Source organism: Talpa occidentalis, unplaced genomic scaffold (genome assembly GCF_014898055.3).
Source record: "Talpa occidentalis isolate TD23 unplaced genomic scaffold, MPIMG_talOcc4v2.1 talOcc4.10, whole genome shotgun sequence".
NCBI classification, from domain to species: domain Eukaryota; kingdom Metazoa; phylum Chordata; class Mammalia; order Eulipotyphla; family Talpidae; genus Talpa; species Talpa occidentalis.
In genome coordinates, this window is record NW_023600993.1 from 91,620,134 (window position 1) to 91,641,116 (window position 20,983).

The window sequence follows — 20,983 nt, forward strand, 5'->3', positions numbered from 1 at the left end:
CTTCTTTTCTCTCAGGATTGCTTTGGTTACTTGGTGTCTTTTGTGGTTCTGTACAAAGCTTAGAATTGTTTGCTCTATCTCCTTGAAAAATTCTATTGGGATTTTGATAGGTATTGGATTGAACCTGTAAATTGCTTTAGGTAATTTGGTCATTTAAACAATGTTTATTCTTCTGATCCATGAACATGGAATATCTTTCAATTTCTTTGTGTTTTCTGATCTGTTTTCTCTGGTGATTTCTATGGGAAAATAATTACAGACACACATTTGTTTAGTGCTTTGTTGTGCAACAGAGTATCCACTAGTCATATATGAACATTAAAAATAAAATTTCAGTTCCTCAGCTGCACTATTTACATTTTAAGTGCTTGATGGTTACTTGTGATTAGTGGATAGTGCATCACAGGCTGTAGAATATTTCCATCAGGCAGAAAGTAGAGTGGATCTAGTGTATTGATGATTTTTTTCCTGTAATAATGCTGCAGGGTAACCCCAGAATTTCAGTGGATTATAGGAATAAATATTTTTCTTATTCATGGGTCCACAGGACAGTTCAATTTTAAATTACAGTTGGCTGGACTTGGCTCCAGGCTGCAGTTTGGATTCAGGTATGTTCCATGTGTCGCTCATGGTCTTTAGACTTGGGGCATGTTCTTATGACAGCAGGAATATGAGAGAGCAGTTTAAACCACACAGGCACAGGCACATTTAAATCTTTTGCTCAGATCACATTTAGTTAACAGTCCATTGACTAAAGCAGGTCACATGGCCAAGTCCAATATCAAGGTCTATAGTGAGAGGCTTTATAAAATTAGAGTAGACAGAGTAGATGTAGAATCCTATTAGAAGAGTGAAGAACTGACAATAATCCAATCTACCTCACCTGTACATTGTTCTTGTTTTTTTTTTTCTAAAAAAGTGATACATTCACATGGCTATTAAACTAAAAGTATATAAAGAAGTATGCAGTGGCACACCTGACCCACACTGACCCACCCATGTGATCCCCTCCCTTTGCAGGTAAACCCTTTCTTGTTGATCTGCATGAATATACAAGCAAAACCATGGATTGCTCCATTGCTCCTCCCTTTCCTTGCTTTTTTTTTTTTTTTTTAAGATTTATTTATTTATTTATACAAGCACTGGGTACAGTCAGAAGCCAGGGAGGGTGAGAGAATTCACCAGAGCCAGAGCGGGGAGCAGAAGAGGCAGACCGATGAAGTGCACTGCTGAGGGGAGCAGCGGGCTCTGCTGGGCCATGAGGGTCACCTCCTTGGCCGGGGATCGAACTCCTGCTGCAGTGGCAGCAGATTACTTCATAGGTTGAGTCTTAACCCCTTGGGCCACCAGGGAGGCCCCTTAACAAATACATTTTGAAACATCATATTGTTTGATAAAACATCACATACATGCAGAAAAGTGCGCAGGCCATAGGTGGCCAGCTTGATGAATTTTCCCAAAATGGACAGGCCTGCCGAACGAGCTCCCAAATCAAGAAACTGAGCATGGTCGGTATCCCAGCGTTGGGGTTTCCTTGACAGCCAGGCTAAGGGCGACGTAACCACGCGGGGGCGGAGCCAAGGGCGTTTGAAGGAGAGAGACTCAAAAGAGGCGTGGCTGGGCGAAAAGGCGGGCTCCACCGATCAGGGCGCCCGGCCGCGGAGACCAGGAAGGGGCGGGTCCTGCTGGCTGACGCATTGGGGGCGGGGCTTACGGCCCAGACCGCGGCTGGCGTGAGGGGGCGTGGCCAGGCCAGCGAGCGTGGGCAACTGCCCAGGACTTCGCTGAGAGGCCCAGGCCTGGCGATCTCCAAGGCGGCCTGGGCCCCGCGGGGCGAGTCCAGAAGCAGAGGCTGACCGGGCTGAGCGAGGGGAGAGCTGGGGTGTCCCGTCACGCGCAGGGGCGGGGCTTCGGGCCGTCGGGGCGGCCGCTGCGGCGGGGGGCGGGGCCAGCGCGCGTCCCAACATGGCGGCGGCCGGTGCAGCCGGGCTGGCGGCGAACGTGTTCCCGTTCCGCGACGCCCGCGCCGCGCCGGACCCGGTGCTAGAGGCCGGCCCGGTCGCGCATGGGCCACTGCCGGTGCCGCTGGTGCTGGACAATGGGTCGTTCCAGGCTCGCGCCGGCTGGGCGTGCCCGGGCCCGGACCCCGGCCCGGAGCCGCGCCTGCAGTTCCGCGCTGTTTGCGCCCGCGGGCGCGGCGGGGCTCGGGGCGGGGCCGGCCCGCAGGTGGGCAACGCGCTGGGCAGCCTGGAGCCGCTGCGCTGGATGCTGCGCTCACCCTTCGACCGCAATGTGCCGGTCAACCTGGAGCTGCAGGAGCTGCTGCTGGACTACAGCTTCCAGCACCTGGGAGTCTCCTCACAGGTGAGGGGCGGGGTGGGCTGGACTTAGGGAAGGTTCTGTCTTCGCTCTGTCTGCTCTCCCAGAGCTCAGGTATTAAGGACCTAACGTGTGAAAGCCCTGTGCTAGGCGCATGGACTACAGCAATTAAGAAAAATAATGTCATTCTAATTAGAGCATGTATTCGCTCATTAACAAATGTGCATGGAGCCCCGACTCTGTGCTGGGCACTTTTCCAGGAGTATGGCATACCTCCGTGATGGGTCCACAGAACTTTCTGTGCTTATAGATCCGGTATGGAAAGACGTATTTTGAAAAGACAACAGTAGAATTAGTAGTACTCAGTAGATTCTATGGCAAGCTAGAAGAAAAGGAGAGGGCTGTAGTTTTTTCAATAAGATCGCAGGGTAGGACCTGGGGATGGTGATGTTTGAGCAGGGAATTAACGATGATTGAGGAACTAACACTGATCATCTGGAGACATAATATCCAGACCAAGGTAACAGACAATGAAAAGGCCCTGAGGCAGGAGTGTGCCCAGATTCTAATTGCAGGGCAGCCAGAATGAGGGGGAGAGTAATAAGGGGATGAGGAAGTCAAAGAGGTAATGAGGGGGCAACTCACATACCTTATAGGCTTTTATGGGAGCTGTTGTAGGGTGTTGAGCTGTGGCGGGCTATGACTTATGTTCCAGAGGGTACACTATAGCTGCTAACATGGAGTATAGGGTAGAAACGGGGAGACCGGTTGCCCTGGATGGATTGCCCAGGGGTGATGGGGACTTACACGAGGGAGGTATCCAGGGATGTGGTAAGAAGCAGTTGGATTCTGGAGATAGTTTTGACAATAGAGCTGATCTGAATTACTGACAGTTGGCATGGGGCTTGATTTAACCTTAAATTAATCCTACTTTCCGTACTTTTATGTTTTCTTGAAACAGCTTCCAGTAGGGATGAGATGAGTATTTTTTTTTGCTTCTGATCACGTTTTTGAATGGAGAACAAAAGCAAATTCAGTCTCTGCAATAAGCATTTTGGTTTCTTGCATTCTTTAAAAAGTGTATTCCTTTATCACCCATTTACTTTTTCTTTTCTTTCAAAGTAGGGCTGTGTTGATCACCCCATAGTTTTGACAGAAGCTGTGTGCAACCCTCTGTATTCACGACAAATGATGTCTGAGCTCCTTTTTGAGTGCTACGGGATCCCCAAGGTTGCCTATGGAATCGATAGCCTTTTCAGCTTCTACCACAACAAGCCAAAGAACTTGACTTCCACTGGGCTCATCATCTCTTCTGGATACCAGTGTACACATATTTTACCCATCTTAGAAGGGAGGTGAGTTGTGCTTATGGCATTTGAGTACTGTTTTGAGAAGCATTCAGGAAACATTTACTGAGTGCCTACTTAAAAGGTAGAGTGATAATAGCATGTTGGACTGTTAAGCACTTGTGGGCTTAGCTCTGACCTACCCACCTAATTATGGGTCAGTCACTTTTTTTTTTTTAATATTTATTTATTTATGTATACAAGCACTGGGTACAGTCAGAAGCGCGGGAGGGTGAGAGATTTCACCAGAGCCGGAGTGGGGAACAGAACAAGGAAGTACACTGCTGAGGGGAGCAGCGGGGCGGCAGGAGAGGTCTGCACGCCATGCAGGACCCTCCTCTGGTGGCCCAGGATGGAACTGGTGCTGCAGAGGCTGCGGGCAGCTTCGCAACCCAGCGCTCAACCGCTGCGCCACTGGGGAGGCCCAATAAAAATGTTTTTTTGAGTAATTTCTTTTATTTTATTTAAAAAATTTTTTTAAGATTTATTTTTTAATTATACGATAGCTGGGGTACAGGCCAGAGATGCAGGGTGTGAGAGGATTCACCAGAGACAGAGTGGGGAGCAGAACAAGCAGACTGACTGAAATACACTGCTGAGGGAGCAGTGGGCGAGACAGGAGAGGTCTGCTGTGCCATGTGGGAATCTCCTTGGCCGGCTGGGAATCGAACCCGTGCTGCAGAGGCTGCAGTTAGCTTCATAGTGCTGTGCTCAACCTGCTGTGCCACCGGGGAAGCCCTTTTTTGAATAATTTAGATCTTTGTGTTTTGGAATCACTTTTTTTATGAAGAGCTTGCTTTTTTTATTTTAAAGCTCCCTAATCACTCTAGTTTAGACCTTTTCAGGTACAGTGTCTGGCACATAATAGGTATTTATCCAATATTTCTGAGCTGAATAAAAGTTGAGGTTAGTTTCTATCAATCTGCCAAGAGACTAGGCTAGTATTGTGCTCTCTTGAAATGATTTCTCATTGAGTAAGAGGTTGTATAATAGGAAAGGAGTTGGATTTGGAGTTGAATACCTGGAGTTGCAGCCCTCCTAAGGATGAGCTCCTTAACTTCTTCCCTTAGTTCCCTAACATGTAAAATTGGGAAAAATAGATTTCTCAGGGTTACCCCAAGGATGAAATGAGATGATGTAGGTGATGGCACTTTATAAACTGTACAGCAGTTTGAAAATTTAAGTCAGAATAAATGCTGTTGAATTTTTTGAGACTTGTAGTGAGCTTTTTCTCTTGGAAGTTTTTACAATATGAAGGAAGAAGTAATTCTTAGATATTGCCAAACACTTCTGGTGAGTGGAGTTTGCTATTTATGTAAACAAAATATGCAGAAGCTAAAAATAGCATCACGTTATTTTTATGCCATTTTGAGAGAAATTTTTTTTCCACCTGAAAGATCAGGAATGATTTGGTTGGAACATGTTCTGTTCTCTACTGGCATCTGCTGGTGAGTTGCGATACAGCAGTGACACTTTAACAGGAAGTTCTAGTGCTCTACTGCTCGCTTTCTCACATTAAGAAATAGTTATTCTAATTCTCTTCCCCTTCATTTCACGTGAGTGGATCTGATACTCGTAGGAGACTGAAATAAGCCCATATATGTGCAGTTACTTAATGTGTTTGCTTCAGTCAGAGTGTCTGGGGGATGGGTTCTCAAACTGGGTTATACTAGAGTTTCTTGGGAAGCTCCTTAAAAGGAATATTCTCAAGCCCACCCCAGAACAAATGAACATGTTTAACATTTCCCCAGCTACTTGGAGGATGCTTAGTCCCAGGACCACAGTGAGAGATACATGGCAAGTCCATAGGGTCTGACTTCAGAGCCTGTGTTCTTCCCATTGAACCTCGCTTCCTCCTGAGACTCTTGGCAGAAGTTAGAGGGCTGTGGTCTGGTCTGGACTAGGAATTCTTGCGTTGGTTAAGTGGCTGGAGCAAGGGAACTTTCAAGTTCCTTCCCAGTGTAAGGTTTAATGTTCCCCCAGCTGGTTTGTGTCTTCCTCATTCTTTTGCATTAATATCCCTTTTCCCCTCAAGGTTCTCCATAGTCTCTTTTTTGTGATGCCAATAATTTCAGTTTTCCTCTCTGTTCCTTGGTGGTAGGTTAGATGCTAAAAACTGCAAGCGCATCAACCTTGGAGGAAGCCAAGCAGCTGGCTACCTCCAGCGTCTCCTCCAGCTGAAGTACCCTGGGCACCTGGCCGCCATCACACTGAGCCGCATGGAGGAGATCCTGCACGAGCACAGCTACATCGCTGAGGACTACATAGAAGGTGATGAAGGGGACATTTGCTGTGGCTTTTGGATGGTGTCCACCTTCCTTAAATTGTTCCCAGGATGGCTGTCTTTCAGCTAACCCTTTCTCTTTGGGTATTTAGTCTCTTAACAAACTATTTAATAAACTCATAGCTTATAAGTGTAGGCTCCTTTTCATATGGCTTTGGCTATTCTGGTTCCTCTGCCTTTCCGTATAAATGTTAGGTTCAGCTTGCCCATATATTTTTTTAAATTTATTTATTTATGCATACAAGAACTGGGGTATAGGCCAGAGGTGTGTCTCTGGTCTCTCTTTTCACCAGAGACAGAGCGGGCAGACTGACTGAAATATACTGCTGAGGGGAGCAACGGGCAAGTCAGGAGAGGTCTGCTGTGCCATGTGGGTCACGTCCCTGGCTGGGGATCGAACTCATGCTGTGAGTGGCTGCAGATTGCTTCATAGTGCTGTACTTAACCCCTTGCACCACCAGGGAGGCTCTACCTTGGAGTTTTTGCAGATGCCCTTTATCAAGGTGAGCAAATTCCCTTCAGTTTCTCGTTCTGTTGAGCATTTTTATCATGAATTGGTTTTGAATTTCGTGAAATTTTTTTTTCTGCATCAATTGATAACACTCCTGTGGTGTTCCAGCTTTGGATGGTTTATGTGGAGATTATGATTTTTGAATATTGAACTCTAGTTTTGATTTTTTTTATAAACCCCACTTTATCATGTGTGGTATTGTTTTTATATACTGCTGGGTTTGATTTGGTAGTATTTTGTGGGGTTTTATATATCTATTCATGAGGGATATTGTTCAATAGTTTCCTTACACTGTATCTGTCTAGTTTTGGTGTCGGGGGATGCTGGTCTTGTTAGATGAGTTTACATTCTGGAAAAGATCAAATAAATATGTGAAGTTTTCTTTTTTCTTTAAATATCTGATAGAATTCTCTAGTGAAACTATTTGAGCCTGGAGAATTCTTTTTCGGAAGACTTAATTATGAATTAAATTTCTTTCATAGATATAAGACTTCAGGTAATCTCTTATTTTTTTTTCTTTTTATTTCCTTCATGCTTTAGGCTTACTTTGCTCTCTTTTTCTAATCTATTTAGGTGGAAGCTTATTCACAATTCCACAAATTTTGATGTTATATTTTCATTTTGATTGAATTCAGATATTTTCTAATTTCTCTGAAGACTTATTTTTTGAGCCTTTGATTATTTAGAAATGCGTTATTCTTATCCAAGTCTTTGGGGATTTTCCTATTATCTTTCACTGAAATATTTCATTTTCTTTTCTTTTCTTTTTTTTTGTGGGATCCTCGCCGATGGCCGGGCAATGAGATATTTCTTGTTTAATTCCATTATTGTCACAGGACTTTCTTTGATATCATTTAAGCTTGTGCAGCTTTATTTTATGACCCAGGCAAGGGCTGCCTTGCCAAATGTTCCATGTATACATGAAAGCAGTGTGTACTCTGCAGTTGCTGGGTAGCGTGTTCTCTACTATCGATTAGGCTGGTTGATGGTGATGTTCAGTTCTTTTATATCCCTGTTCATTTTCTGTCAATTAGCTCTATTGATTTTTTTTTTTAAAGATTTCTTTTTTTTTTTAATTTTTTTTAACAATTTATTTATTCATGCATACAAGAACCGGGGTACAGGCCAGAAGTGCAGGGGATGAGAGGATTCACCAGAGACAGAACTAGGAACAGAACAGGCAGACTGAGGAAATACAATGCTGAGGGGAGCAGAGGGCGAGAACGGAGAGGTCTGCTGCGCCATGTGGGATTCTCACTGGCTGGGCAGGATCAAACCCACACTGCAGAGGTGCTACACTCAACCGCCTGTGCCCCCAGGGGAGGCCCTAGCTCTATTGATTATGAGTGTTCAAGTCTCGAGGGATAATTGTGAATTTTCCTGTTTCTCCTTTCAGTTCTGTCAGTTTTGCTCTCAAGTATCTGAACTCTTTTGTTAGGTGCATATTAAGGATTGTTATGTCTTCTTGGCAGAGTGACCTTTTATCATACATGGTGTCCCTTTGTATCCTTTGTAATTTTCCTTGCTTTGAAGTCTGGCTGTATTTACTATCGCCACTCCAGCTCTCTTTTGATGGATGCTTGTGTGATATGTCTTTCCATCCTTTTAACCTACCTGTATCATTACATTCATTAATCTTAGGGTCTTTATCGCAGGCTTTACCCTTTCATTGGCATGTTAGGACGTTTACATTAGTGAACCATTCCTGTGCTTGGGTTCAGGGCATCATCTTATTGTCTGTTCTGCTCCTTCTCTTTGTTCCTGTTTCCCTCTCTGTCTTCTTTTTGGGTTATTTGGACATTTAAATTATTTGGTATTTTATTTTCATTTATCTACTGCGTTTTTTGCTGTATCTGTGATGTTTTGAAGAGTTTGTCCTAGAGATTGCATAGACATACTTTCCATGTCTGCTTAGCATCACTGTTTCATCAGGTCCTGTGGAATATGGAAATTCAAGCACCCCGAGGCTGCTTTCCCCTGCCCCCTGCAGTTGGCCTTGTCTAACACTATGTCTTGTCACCTTGGAGGCATGTCAGACGCTCTGTGGTTCTTTGGTTTGTCTGACATGATTTAAAGGATTCAAGAGGAGGTCAGGCTGTGATGTCTCACCAGATTTTCATCATCTCTGTTACTCTCCATTCCTGATGTCCCACGTTTCCTTCTGGTGTCATGTCTCTCTGAAGAACATCATTTAGCAGGTCTCTCAGAGCAGCTCTGTAGCATCATGTATAGACTTTATAGCTGCCTTTTGTTGATTGGGTTGAGTCAGAAGTTGAGTGACAAGTGTTTTCTCCACCTCACTCAGGTCAGGAGCTCTGGCATTAACTTCCTGACAAATGTTTCCATTTCATGACTTTGTTTTCTGTGAAGAATTGCAGAAGTGGCGGTGCCCCGACTATTATGAAGACAATGTCCACAAGATGCAGCTCCCATTTTCCAACAAGCTCCTCGGTAGCACTCTGACCTCTGAGGAGAAGCAGGAGAAGCGGCAGCAGCAACTGCGGCGGCTGCAGGAGCTCAACGCCCGTCGGCGGGAGGAGAAGCTGCAGCTTGACCAGGAACGACTGGACAGACTGCTGTATGTGCAGGTAAGAGCCCTCCCCGGGATGGGTCCCTACCCTGCTTCACAGGGTGGTCCCAGGAAATATTCTTCCATGTATGATTCCTCAACATAAGATGCATTGACTAAGTCACGCTTGGTTCCAGGAGTCTGGGGGAGCATCATGTGGAGGACGTGCAGCAGTGTTCCCGAAAGAGCTGTGGACTCTGACTTTACTGCTTTAATTTTGCCTTAGAATGTCCTTTCGTTTCATTTTTAACTTAAGTATAGCAAACATGATTCAGAGTGCACACAACTTATGAGTACAATTTGGTTAATTTTTTCACAATCGTTTTCTGCCATCCTGATTAAGAAATAGAGCATTTTGCCCCCCCACTCCCCAGGCCTCCCTCACATCTCCTCTTAGTAGCTTTTCCACCTCTGCCACCCGAAAGGTAATGATGTTCTGATGTCTGTCCCATAGATTCCTTTTACCTCAGCAGGTGGTGCTGTCACTGATAGGGTGCTGGGCAGAGGGCAGCTGTGTGGGATGTTGGCAGGAAGTGTGATTTTGAGGGAGGACCAGCTGGGGAGCTGTGGGAGCCCTCTCCTGCTGTAGGAGCTTCTGAGGTACTTCTTTTACCTTCCTGTCTGTGATTGCCCTGGTAGTTGAGGATGGACTGTAACTGCTCCGGTTTCAGGAGCTTCTGGAAGATGGCCAGATGGATCAGTTTCACAAAGCTCTGATAGAGCTGAACATGGACTCCCCAGAAGAGCTGCAGTCATACATACAAAAGCTCAGCTCAGCAGTGGAGCAAGCAAAGCAGAAAATCCTTCAAGCAGAAGTCAACCTCGAGGTGGATGTGGTGGACAGCAAGCCAGAGGTAACCCAGTGTTAGAGGGAGGCCCCGTGGTGACTGCACTTAGAGGGAACTAGAGAACGGTGTGATGAGTGATATCCATGGGTGCATGTGTGGGGACACTGTTCCCTTGGGAGGGGAAAGCGTGTGTGTGTGTGTGGGGTGTGTGTGTCCGTGTGAGAGTAGGAAGGACATTCATATACCGGTTGTCTGGTGCTGTCTTGAGCCTGTGCCTGTGCCTTGCAGGTTATTTGGCAATAGTTCAAAGTCTCCTTTAACTTTCTTCCAATGTCTTGTTAAGTATGTCGTGATTGATTTTTCACTTCCTTCCTTCCCGTCTTGATGTTCCCTAGGACAGGGATCGTGTTTCACCTGAAACTTATGACTTTTATAGCCACTTGTAGACATGCTCAATAAAATGTTAAGTTGATTTAAGATCATCCTCATATTCATTACTAACAACTCTTTGACTGTTAGTAAGTGTGGATGTGGCCAAAAGGGCTGGCAAGGGGCTTCCCTGGTGACACAAGGGGTTAAGAACCGCACTGTGGGGCATTCCGAAGCCTCTGTGGCACCAGTTCAATCCCCAGTCGGCCAGGGAGCAACCCCCATGGTGCAGCAGACGTCTCCTGTCTTGCGCGCTGCTCCCCTCAGCAGTGTATTTCACTCAGTCTGCCTGTTCTGTTCCCCACTCTGTCCCTGGTGAATCCTCTCACCCCCCCGTGTCTCTGGCCTGTACCCCAGCTTTTGTATGCATAAATAAAAAAAAAATCTTTAAAAAAAAAAAGGGAGGGGTGGTGCTGCCAGGCAGCAGTGCTGAGATCGGGCCCTGAGTAATCCACCCTAGCACTCCTGGCCCTGCACAGTCAAGGGGCTGCTTGCAAATCACCTTCGTCCCAAGTCGCCGGTTGGCTCTCTTGTCTTTAGAGCTGGAAAAAAGCGTTAATAAATGTGTGAGTTTTTCCTGATTCTGTCAGTTCTAGAGTTCCAGAGCAAAGAAATTTGTTTAATCCTCTGGCAAATAATTAACCAAACCAGGATAATTTATAGGGGGTTTTGTTTTTTAAATCAACTTTCTTTTTAATTCTACAAAGCCTATGCTTTTAGGAAGGAACAGTACTCTGGAAAAATCTGCTTTGGTGCTGGCTGCAGTGGGTGCTGACCGTGACTCCAGTGCTGCCCTTGGCTCAGCATGATCCTACCTGTGCAGAGATAGTCCTGGCAGGAGGCCGCTCTCCCACTCCCACTCCTGCTCTCAGTCACGAGGCCCTCGCTCCATGACAGGCCGTAGACGAGATGATGACAGCGTGCACATTTGATCAAGCGTCTGCGGAGGCAGACTTCCTGGACATAGTGGACCAGATTCCTGAGTTCTTGGGCCAGGGACCCTTACTACCATCTCCCCCTCCACAACATCCCAGATCAGATTTTAGAACTGGTTTGCTTCTCCCAGTTTCAGGTTTGTGTTTCAGACTAGAGCTCTGTACTGGGATTCAGGACCCTGTTGTCTTCGTTGCTTATTCATCCATCTTTAAGCTTTTATCAGATGGAGCATGTCAGCAGGACCTCAGCATCTGTATGCCAGCAGTGTGCCGCTAAGCCATGTGCAGGGGGGAGAGTTGAGGTTGAAAATCCCAAACAGAAATGAAAGTGATCCCTGAGCAGTTGGGGAACTAGTTTTTCTTTTTCTGTGTTCATTTTTCTGCATTTGTTACTTGCTGCGAATGAAACAGTCCTTCATTCAGTGGATGCTCAGTCCCTACTTTGTTCTCTGCTCTGGGGTTCCATATTCTAACCTCTCTGGGCTTGGGATTTGACATATTGGACTTTAAACGGTTTCTTTCTGTATACAACCAGTCTGATGAACTGATCTTTCCCCAAAGCTTTAATGATCAGTCAGCATTTATTCAGGATGATTGTTAGTGATTAGAATTCGTTACAGTAACACTCATGGGGTTACCTAGACCCATAACATTGGCCAGTGTTTCAAAAAACATTTGTAGTATTTTCCAGCAGTATTTACTTTAAGTGGAGAGAAAAGATTTACATGGATCAAAGCTCTTATTCAAATGCCATGTAAACAGAAATGGCTGAATTGAATTAAAACAGCTAAACTTTTTTCACTGGGCAATGTTTTCTAAAATCCATTTTTCCCTGCAGAGATACATTCTGGCCTTGCTATTCTGCAGGTATCCCGATGAGGTTGTCGTGTGGTAGGCTCTGTTAGCACGAAATCTTCAAAGTAGAAGATGCTCGCTTTCTATCCCTGCAGTGGGGGTAGAGGGGCGAGCACAATTTCAGAGCACCATCATTTATTGGAAGACACATTGGGCCAAATATGGAAAGCTCTCCTGCATGACTAGTCAAGCTCAGAGCCAATCCCTGCTTGTTTTTACGCTGCAGGGAACCAGGCAGCGTCTTCTGCGATGTGCTTGGCAAACTCCCTCTGTTCCCTTCCAAAAGAGCAGTCCCGTCTGTGTTCCTGAATGCCACACAATACATGTGGAGACCTGGCAAACCCCAGAGGGAGCGAGGCCAGTGTGGTAGAAAAATCTGTTCCGTATTAGAAGCCTATTGCCTGCCTTGACATTATTAGCTTTGTTCCTCTCTGTGAATCATAGGAATAGGATAAGTAAAGTGTCTTTTTCACACATTTTTAATGATGTGTAGAAGTCACCTTAGTTCTAACATGGCGTGCTTTTGAATATAGCTAGATGGAGTGGATGATGGCATTTTCTTGTAGCTGGAGAAGACTTGGAAAACAAACATCTTAGTCTTCTCTATTCCAGGGAAACTGGAGGGTGTCCCCTAGGGTCCACCACTCAGTGCCAGGCATAGTATGCCAGGACTAGGGTGCAGAGGCATTGAGGTACAGTCCTTGCCCTCCTCCCCTGCAAAAAAATAGGGCCATAGAAGCTGTAATAAAGTTTACCAGTGTGGTGGCAGATGTGTGTGGTAAAGTAGATGGATTTTTGAGAGCAGATTGGGATATCTGAACTGGGCCCTGCAAGATGATTTGATTTCAGTAGGTATGACTGTGGGGAGAAGGCATGTGAGGTGGGAAGCGCCCGGTGTGCTGGAAGCATGGCTTGTTTGGTGTGAGAAATGTGAACAAGAAGGTCTGTGTGTTACAAGAGGCAGGAAGGGACCTCGTGTTGGCACAGATATTTATTAATTATTAAGAGATTTATTCAATCTAGCTGGTAGTCTAAGCCGCGTAGTAGGTCTCCAGCTGCCACTCTTCCTCCCCAGGGGTCTCTGTGTGTGTGTGAGGATGCAGCCCATCTCCCCTGGGCCCAGGACTGAGCTGGCCCATCAGTAGGCTTCAGACAGAGGGTGGGAGTGGGTGACGCTGTGTAAACAGAAAACGGAGGGAATACGACCAAAGTTCATTCCTGGTTTTTTGGTCTTAGAGTCCTGTGTTCTTTTGATTTTTTTTTTTTAATAACTTAGAAAAATTGTTGTGGTTTTTCTTAAGGGTCAGTACATCAGGCAAGGTCCCGATACTTTTCATATCAGTGAGCTAGTAGAACTAAGTCCTCCTGGAGTCACAGGTCTGGTTTGTGTACTCTCTTCTTAGACCCCTGACCTGGAGCAGCTGGAGCCGTCTTTGGAAGACGTGGAAAGCATCAATGATTTTGAGCCCTTGTTTTCCGAGGAGACACCTGAGGTGGAGAAGCCGGTCACCACTGTCCAGGTCTGACTCCCGCAGCCTGGCCGTGTCCATGCTGTGACACTTGACCTAAGCGGCAGGTCTGGTCTAGTCTGCTCCTTTAGGAATATTTTTTCCAAAAACTTCCAGTTCTGTTCTTTAGAGAGGGCAATAACAACACTTAAAACTTCTGAAGTCAGAGGTTTTTCCTCTCTGGCAATTGATTGGGGGTCTAGCACCAAGATCTGTGAATCTCTGGGACATAGTCTCCCTGTAGAAAGAAATATTTTGATCAAGTAACTGCGGACTTGAGACCCAAGAGCTAGCTTTTAATTTTATTTAAGTTTAAACTGGCTCCATTTACAGTTAAGCCAGTGTCATTATGCTGACCTCAGTGGGTCTTTGCTTCTGGCATTCCAGTGGTGACCCGAGCAACTGACCTGCGTGAGAGACATGCCTGGGAGGAGGCTTCTGGCTGTGCAGGGACGGGGAGTGCTGAGCACGCAGTGGACAGGAACCTTGCCTTCCAGTGCCAGACCTTTCTCCTGCTGCTCTTCCCAGGGACCATTCATAGATATTTATGATTCAGAGGCTGAACAAGGGTAGAAATTTGAATTCTCAAATCAAGAGAGTTGGGGAGAGGTTATTCTGGCATGAACAAAGGACAGAAGCAATGTTGGAATAAGGAATGGAGTTTGAGGAAACTGGCAACTGGGGTGTTTGTCATTATGTCCTAAAAATATCTTCTAAACCTTGGGTTTTTAAAGCCCGTCTTTAACTTGGCAGCATATCATCAGCTGTTTGTTGGGACAGAAAGAATTCGAGCTCCAGAAATTATCTTCCAGCCGTCTCTCATAGGAGAAGAGCAGGCGGGGGTAGCAGAGACTCTTCAGTACATTCTGGACAGGTGAGACTAGAAGGTATTTTCCCTCTGTTTCCCAGAACCATTTGTTTGGTAGCTTTGATAACCAACCCTTTGGAATTCTAGCTTCCTCTCTTTTCTGTTGCCCGGCTATGCTCGGATGGTGTCCTTTACCCTCGCATAGTTGGAGATCCGTAATTCTCCTCTTAACACATAAATGTTCAATTGGTTTGAGGAACTTTAAGAATTCCTTTCACATTTGAGCACCACGGTGATGTGCGTCGATCTTCCTAAAACCTTCACATTGCCAACGACTGGTCATTTAAAATCACACTAAAAAATTTGCAGTGCTGAGAAGTTTTTTTCTCTTCAGGCTTTCTGTTTAAGAGGCATTCTCTGACATGTCCCCATGCCGTCCTTTATACAGGCAGTTTCCTGCACTAAAGCATTTTCATCACTCAACGTTGGATGCTTAGAGAACATGATTCCTAGCGCTCTGGCTACTGTTGGTTAAAACACAATGGAAACTTGCACCAAGCAAGAAGACAAACTTGTCATGGCTGCTTTGATTGGCTTTGAACTTTGTCTTAACCATGGCTGAGGAAGTAACCAAGCATGTTTCTTTCTTTAAAAAAGAAAGAAACTCGGCAGTGGAGAGGTGGGCCCTCAAAACAGAGGCAGGACTTTCTGGGTGATGGAATGTTCTGTACCTTGATGGTGGTCATGGTTACTGAGTTACATACATTGTCAGACTTCTTCAAAATATGTGTAGGTCAGTCCTCAATAAAATCAGGTTTTGAAAAACATCTCAGGAAGGCACAAAACTGCAAGGGAAAGGAATCGACCATTTAAATGGATGTATTGACTAGCTATTTGGCGTTCTGTAAAGACACAAATGAAAAAATGGAAGTTTCTCTTTTAGCATTCTGTGTAACCGTTTTCTGTGTTACACTAAGAGCTTACAGTTCCTTATCTTCATTCTCTGCTACTCAAGTTGGAGGGACTGTACCAGAAGGATTGTTTCTCTCCTAGGTACCCGAAGGACATCCAGGAGGCGCTGGTTCAGAACGTCTTCCTCACTGGCGGGAACATGATGTATCCTGGGATGAAAGCGAGAATCGAGAAGGAGCTGTTGGAGATGAGACCCTTTCGGTCTTCTTTTCAGGTACTGATTGTTCACTTACTGTTTTGAATATATTTGGCATTGATTATTTTTTTCTGGTTACAAAGTAAAAAAGTGTGTATGAGATTGCCACTGTTCACATTTTCCTGGCTTTCCTTTCAGTTTTTAGTCTGTGTTTAGTTTTTAAAGCAGAATGGAAATCGTTTTATATACTTCTTTGTTTTTATTCAATTGACAGAGACTTGCATATAATGCAATCCAGACAGTACAAAAGAGCATACGTTGAGAATAAGCTGTTCTCACCAAGATGCTTGTCCTGCTGGCAAAGCTTTCCTTTCACAGACTTTCCTCACATACGAGTGTTTACTGTTTTATAACCTGAATTTCCTTCCCTTGTTGTGAACATTTTCCCATGTCCTTATTCTTCTAAAAGACTTTTTATGACTGTAAGTTATGAATGCCCCATAATTTATCTACCAAATCTGTGATCACCAGGAAACATGGTCTGAGCTTCATCATATACCAGGCACCTTGGGTTGCTAAGATGTCCTCGCCGAGCCCCTAAATAGAAGCCACTTGCTATCAAAGAGGGCTGCAGCCAAGTAAATAGGCTGTGATGAGCTGAGCTGATGGACATACAGGCGTGACGGATATCTCAGTCTTGGAGCTCAGGGACCCTTCCAAGGAACTGAATCTTCTGAGGGTGAAGGAGGTATTTGCCATGTAGACAGTGTGGAGTAGACACTGGGGTGGAGAAAACATTCCGGACAGGAGCTAGCATGAGCTAAGAACAGGGGACAAGCACTTGTTGAGGAGTCGGCAGTAGCTGTGTGGCAGGAACACATGGCTTTGGGGGTGGGGGGGGGCAGTGAGTGTTGGAGAAGTCAGCAGGGCTCACTTGAGGCAGAGCCTGCATGTGCCACTAAGAGGCTCGACCTTGATCCTGTCTGTTGTATGATGTATTACACATACAATACTAATACAGATCCACATACAAAGAATGTGTAATGATATATCACATGTTTGATAGATTGAATTTGGGAAGAGAGGTGGTACCTAAGACAACTCCTGAGTTCTAGGTTGGGCAACTGGTTAGATCAATATGCTAGTCACTCGACTAGGAAATAAGAGAGGAAGGGGGCGGCTTGCGGGGGAGCATAATGACTTCCTTTTCCGGGGCGGGCTGATTAAGTCTCCTGTGAGATCCACAGGAGGGATGACTCATAGCAGCTGATGGGTCCCTCAGCAGTGTCGGGTCCCTCAGCATGCATGTGCAGCGGGCACTGTTAGGGAGAGTAGGTGGAGTCCAGGAGTAGCCTTAAATAACACCAACATTTAAGGGCAGTGGGAGGATGGAGGTGCCAGGGAAGGAGTGTAAGAAAGAGGCTGTGGGGGCAGCGGGCAAGGTACGGGGGGAGAGCAGTAGCCGAGCCGTGGGTGATGGTAAAAAGAATGAGCGCACACGGAGTGGGGTTGACCTGTGATGACATAACTGAAAATAATAGCTGTTAGGATTTTCAAGATTGATTTCTTAAAATTCCCTGAAGTCTTTCCTGTGAATCTGTGAGCACTGGTTGTAGGAGCGCTGCTGCCAGGTCTCTGGTCATCCCAGCCCTGTCTTCTAGCTGTTTCCCCTCAGGAGGCAGAGCCCCACTTGCATGTCTCCCACCTTGCCTGCTTCTTTCACACTGCTGATGTGCCAAGTGTGTCATGCTGAGATTTTAGATTATGTATACAGCAGTGACTCAAACATGAATGTTTAACGCCCTCAGATGTGTGTAACTTTTATATGCTTTGTTGAAAATGTAAAGTTTCTGTTGTTTTTTTCTCATTTAAACAACCACCATTTAAAAACATTACTGAGGGCCTCCCAGGTGGCACAAGGGGTTAAGCACCTCATAGTGAAGCAATCTGCAGTCTCTGCAGTTCAGTCCCCGGCCGGCCAGAGAGAAACCCTCATGGCAAAGCAGACCTCTCCTGTCTTGCCCGCTGCTCCCCTCAGCAGTGTATTTCAGTCAGTCTGCCTGTTCTGTTCCCCACTCTGTCTCTGGTAAATCCTCTCACCCCCCCGCATCTCTGGCCTATACCCCAGCTCTTGTATGCATGAATAAATAAATCTTAAAAAAAAATAAAAACATTACTGAAATATCAGACAATTTAAACAAGCAAAAGTGAAGACAGAAAAAACAATTCAGCTACTGTGACCAATGTTTTTATATATATATCTTCAGGTCACTTTCTTCTCAAGTATTTGAATATAACTAAAAAACAAAAAAATTGTTGATAGCTTGTCTTGTAATTTGTACTTTTTTCACTTTTCAAATTATTGTATCGGTTTCTATATCAGTAAGTATATTTCCAATGCATCCCTTTTATGGCTGTATAATATTCCGTTGTTATGTTCTGTATATCTTATTGTGTTTTACTGGTAATAATAGTAACCACCATTTATTAAATCCTTAACTATGCCAGGAGTATATCAAGCACCATACATTCATTCTTTCAATGACTCTAGGCCAGAGCAGGAAGGGGTCTTGTTATCTTAATTCTGTCGATAGTCAATTCTCACAATTCCTTTGCATCTGTCATCTCAGGCAGTCAGTCTCCTCCACTTATGGGTTTACCTGCTTCATCGTTTTCTCTCTGTGCAACACGATGCCATTTGTGTCATCTTCCCTTAACTTCAGAAAATTCTGACACCACTATTCTAACCTGGAGCTCTGGTGGTTGGGTGAGGGAGGGAACCAGAAAACAGGAAACCTGATTTGAACTAGTGAGCGCGTCCCTGAGAATGAGTGGGCTGGCCTAACTCAGAGCTGCGGACGGACCCTGGCCTCAGCCCAATAATGACCAATGGAACCCACTCTGGCTGCATCCTGGGGAACATGCCAGGTCATCCTCTGCTCTCATTTCTCCTCAGACCCCTTTGCCATCATGGCCTCTGCTTCCCTCTGGCAGCAGGGACTCCAGGGCCTGGAAGACCTTTCCTCCAGGTCCAGTGCCAGCTCTGCTTCCCCTCTTCTGACAATTTGTGGTTGACAACAGGCATTGTGGAGCAGGCGTGGCAGCTGGCCTCACTCGGGCCCATAGAGGTGGGTTTTGTGTTGGTGAAATAGCTGGCAACAATGTATTCAGTGAGGTTGAGTGTAGGGTGCTCTGCATTCTTGTGTACCCTCTTAGAAAATCTGGGGCATCATAGTTCAGCTTTGGGAAGGTGCGGAAATAGTCCTGCACTGCTTGGAATTGTGGGAGCCTTCGTTGTATGTTTCTGGGGAGTAGCTGGCCTGTTGCACATCACTCCCCGAGCGCCGGTGGGAGGCGGCCTGTGGTGAACGTTCTGCTCGTGTTGCAGGTCCAGCTTGCCTCCAACCCAGTGCTGGACGCCTGGTACGGCGCTCGTGACTGGGCCTTGGACCACCTGGATGACAGCGAAGTCTGGATCACCAGGAAAGACTATGAAGAAAAGGGCGGGGAGTACTTCAAGGAGCACTGCGCTTCAAACATCTACGTCCCCATCCGCCTGCCAAAGCAGGCCTCACGCTCCTCAGAAGCCCAGGCATCTGGCAAAGGCGCTGGGGCCAGTGGAGGTGGTGCTGGCGAGCAGGCGTAGCAGAGAGGGGCCATGTCGGCTGGTGTGATGGACAGTGACTGCCAGGTGTGTCCAGCCGGAATCTGCTAGTGACATTTGACTGCAAGATGGATTTCTCCTGGGGAGAACAGTTCAGGGAAACTGGGAGTTACCCTTCAGGACAGTGAGCGTGTGGGGCTTCTCCGGTGAGGACACATGGCCCTCTGGAACCGCAAGTTACCTGTGGCAGCTGCTTCCTGCTGCAGTAAGTGAACACAGGGTGGAAGACGGAGGTGCAAAATGCACGGGGCTTATTTCTTATTGCATTTAAAGTCTCTGTTTTTGTTTTGTAAAGTCCTTTAAATTTTATATTGTCAATGTAGGTATTTTTCTAAATTTATTCAATAATTGCGTGAAGGCCCAGCAGGCAGAAAAGTCTTTCACATACATGGAAAAAGGTGTTATTCATGTAACAAAAGCAGTTGCCCACAGACTTTGTGGTGGTGGAAACAGCAACCTCCTCCTGTTATTCCCCAGTCACTCTGCCAGGGCCCTGCTTGGTGCCTGTTTCTCCAGGGGCAGAAATGAGGCTGGTGTCCCAACTTTTGATCGTACCTGCTTTGCTGGAAACTTTTCCACGTCTGAGGCCTTCCTACCAGTTTCTGATTTTTGACTCTGAGTTTGTTGGCTGCTTAACTTTCTCAGGCCTTTCTGAAGAAATAGGCTGGAGGTTAGTGCTGTAGGTAGCCTTTGCAGTTTTGCCATAAGCTCACATTCCCTGCACCTTTGCATCTCCATCTTAACTGGACAGACAGCCCCTCTCTTGTGTAGATTGCTTGTGAGAATTTTCACTCTCAAACACACCCTGTCATTGGACTCAGAAGGGCCCTGAACTCTGTCATCTCTGTCACAGGATTGCACATTTAAGTCCATGGAACCTCAAGCCTGCCGTCCCATAAGGCCACCCCAGACACCACCTCAAACTGCTTATATGAATTTCCAGGTTGATCACCTGTTCACCAGCACTCAGGGGTTTAGATACTGGAGACTGGAAGGGGGTACAGTGGTGGTGGTTACAGTAGAAGTCCCAGGGCATTGCCATGAACTGTGAGCCATGAGCCTGTGACCAGCACCCACTACTAAGAAAGGGTAGGTGTGAAGGAGGTGGGACCAGCCTGCACACGGGTGGTGTTTGCATGCCACGTTGCCGGAGGAGGAACTGTGCCAACTGCAGCCAGGCCTTCTCCCAGAGGCAACGCCTCCAAAAGCCTGAACAGCCATGGGGAGGTCAAGACTGCTGTAGAGGTCACCCCCTGATGGGAGGAACCCTGGCGGGCAAGTAAGCTGGGATGCATGGTGATCAAAAAAGCGTGAGTCTGGACCTGCTCAGGGTTCCTGTAGATTGGGGGACCTAGGTGGAGGGTTATAATGTGAATAGCGGTCAGGGGAGTGAACCTGAGTGCAGCTGCTTCATCTCATCTGTTTCCCAGCCCTTCCACCTACCTTTGCAGGCGCGCTTCTCAGGCATCTGTTCTGTTCGTCCTAGCTCGGCACACAGGCAGGAATGGCTACCCGTGGGATCCCCAGCCCCTGGCACCAACCACCACAATGCTCTGGGCTTTTATCTCTGCCCTGGGATGGTTTCTTCTGAATTGTAACATATACCCCAAAAGCAAGAAGTAGGTTTCGTTCAGCTTGAAGTACACACAGCCCAGTGCTGGATCTGGGAGGTGCTGCAGGCTCTCAGGAATTTTAATGAATGACCAACTGGTTGTGTAAATAAATGACTGTGAATAAAGGAAATGTGACAACAGTCTGTCCACTCCATTGAAAGGAACACCTCAGGAGGCCGTGCTGAGGACTCCTCCTCTGCCAGGAGCCCTGTTCATTGAGACACCTTAAAATAGCCTCAAACTATA

At 46.2% G+C, this 20,983-nt stretch overlaps 1 protein-coding gene across 1 annotated transcript; it reads left to right on the forward strand.

Moving 5' to 3' along the window:
• Positions 1-1,965: 1,965 nt before the first annotated feature.
• ACTR5 (actin related protein 5) lies at positions 1,966-20,983 on the forward strand. Its single transcript, XM_037501626.2, has 9 exons — positions 1,966-2,364; positions 3,445-3,674; positions 5,767-5,936; positions 8,831-9,048; positions 9,701-9,883; positions 13,440-13,556; positions 14,279-14,418; positions 15,406-15,538; positions 18,849-20,983. Exons 1-9 carry the CDS (start codon positions 1,966-1,968, stop codon positions 19,104-19,106), a joined length of 1,848 nt encoding a protein of 615 aa, XP_037357523.1. The 3' UTR covers positions 19,107-20,983.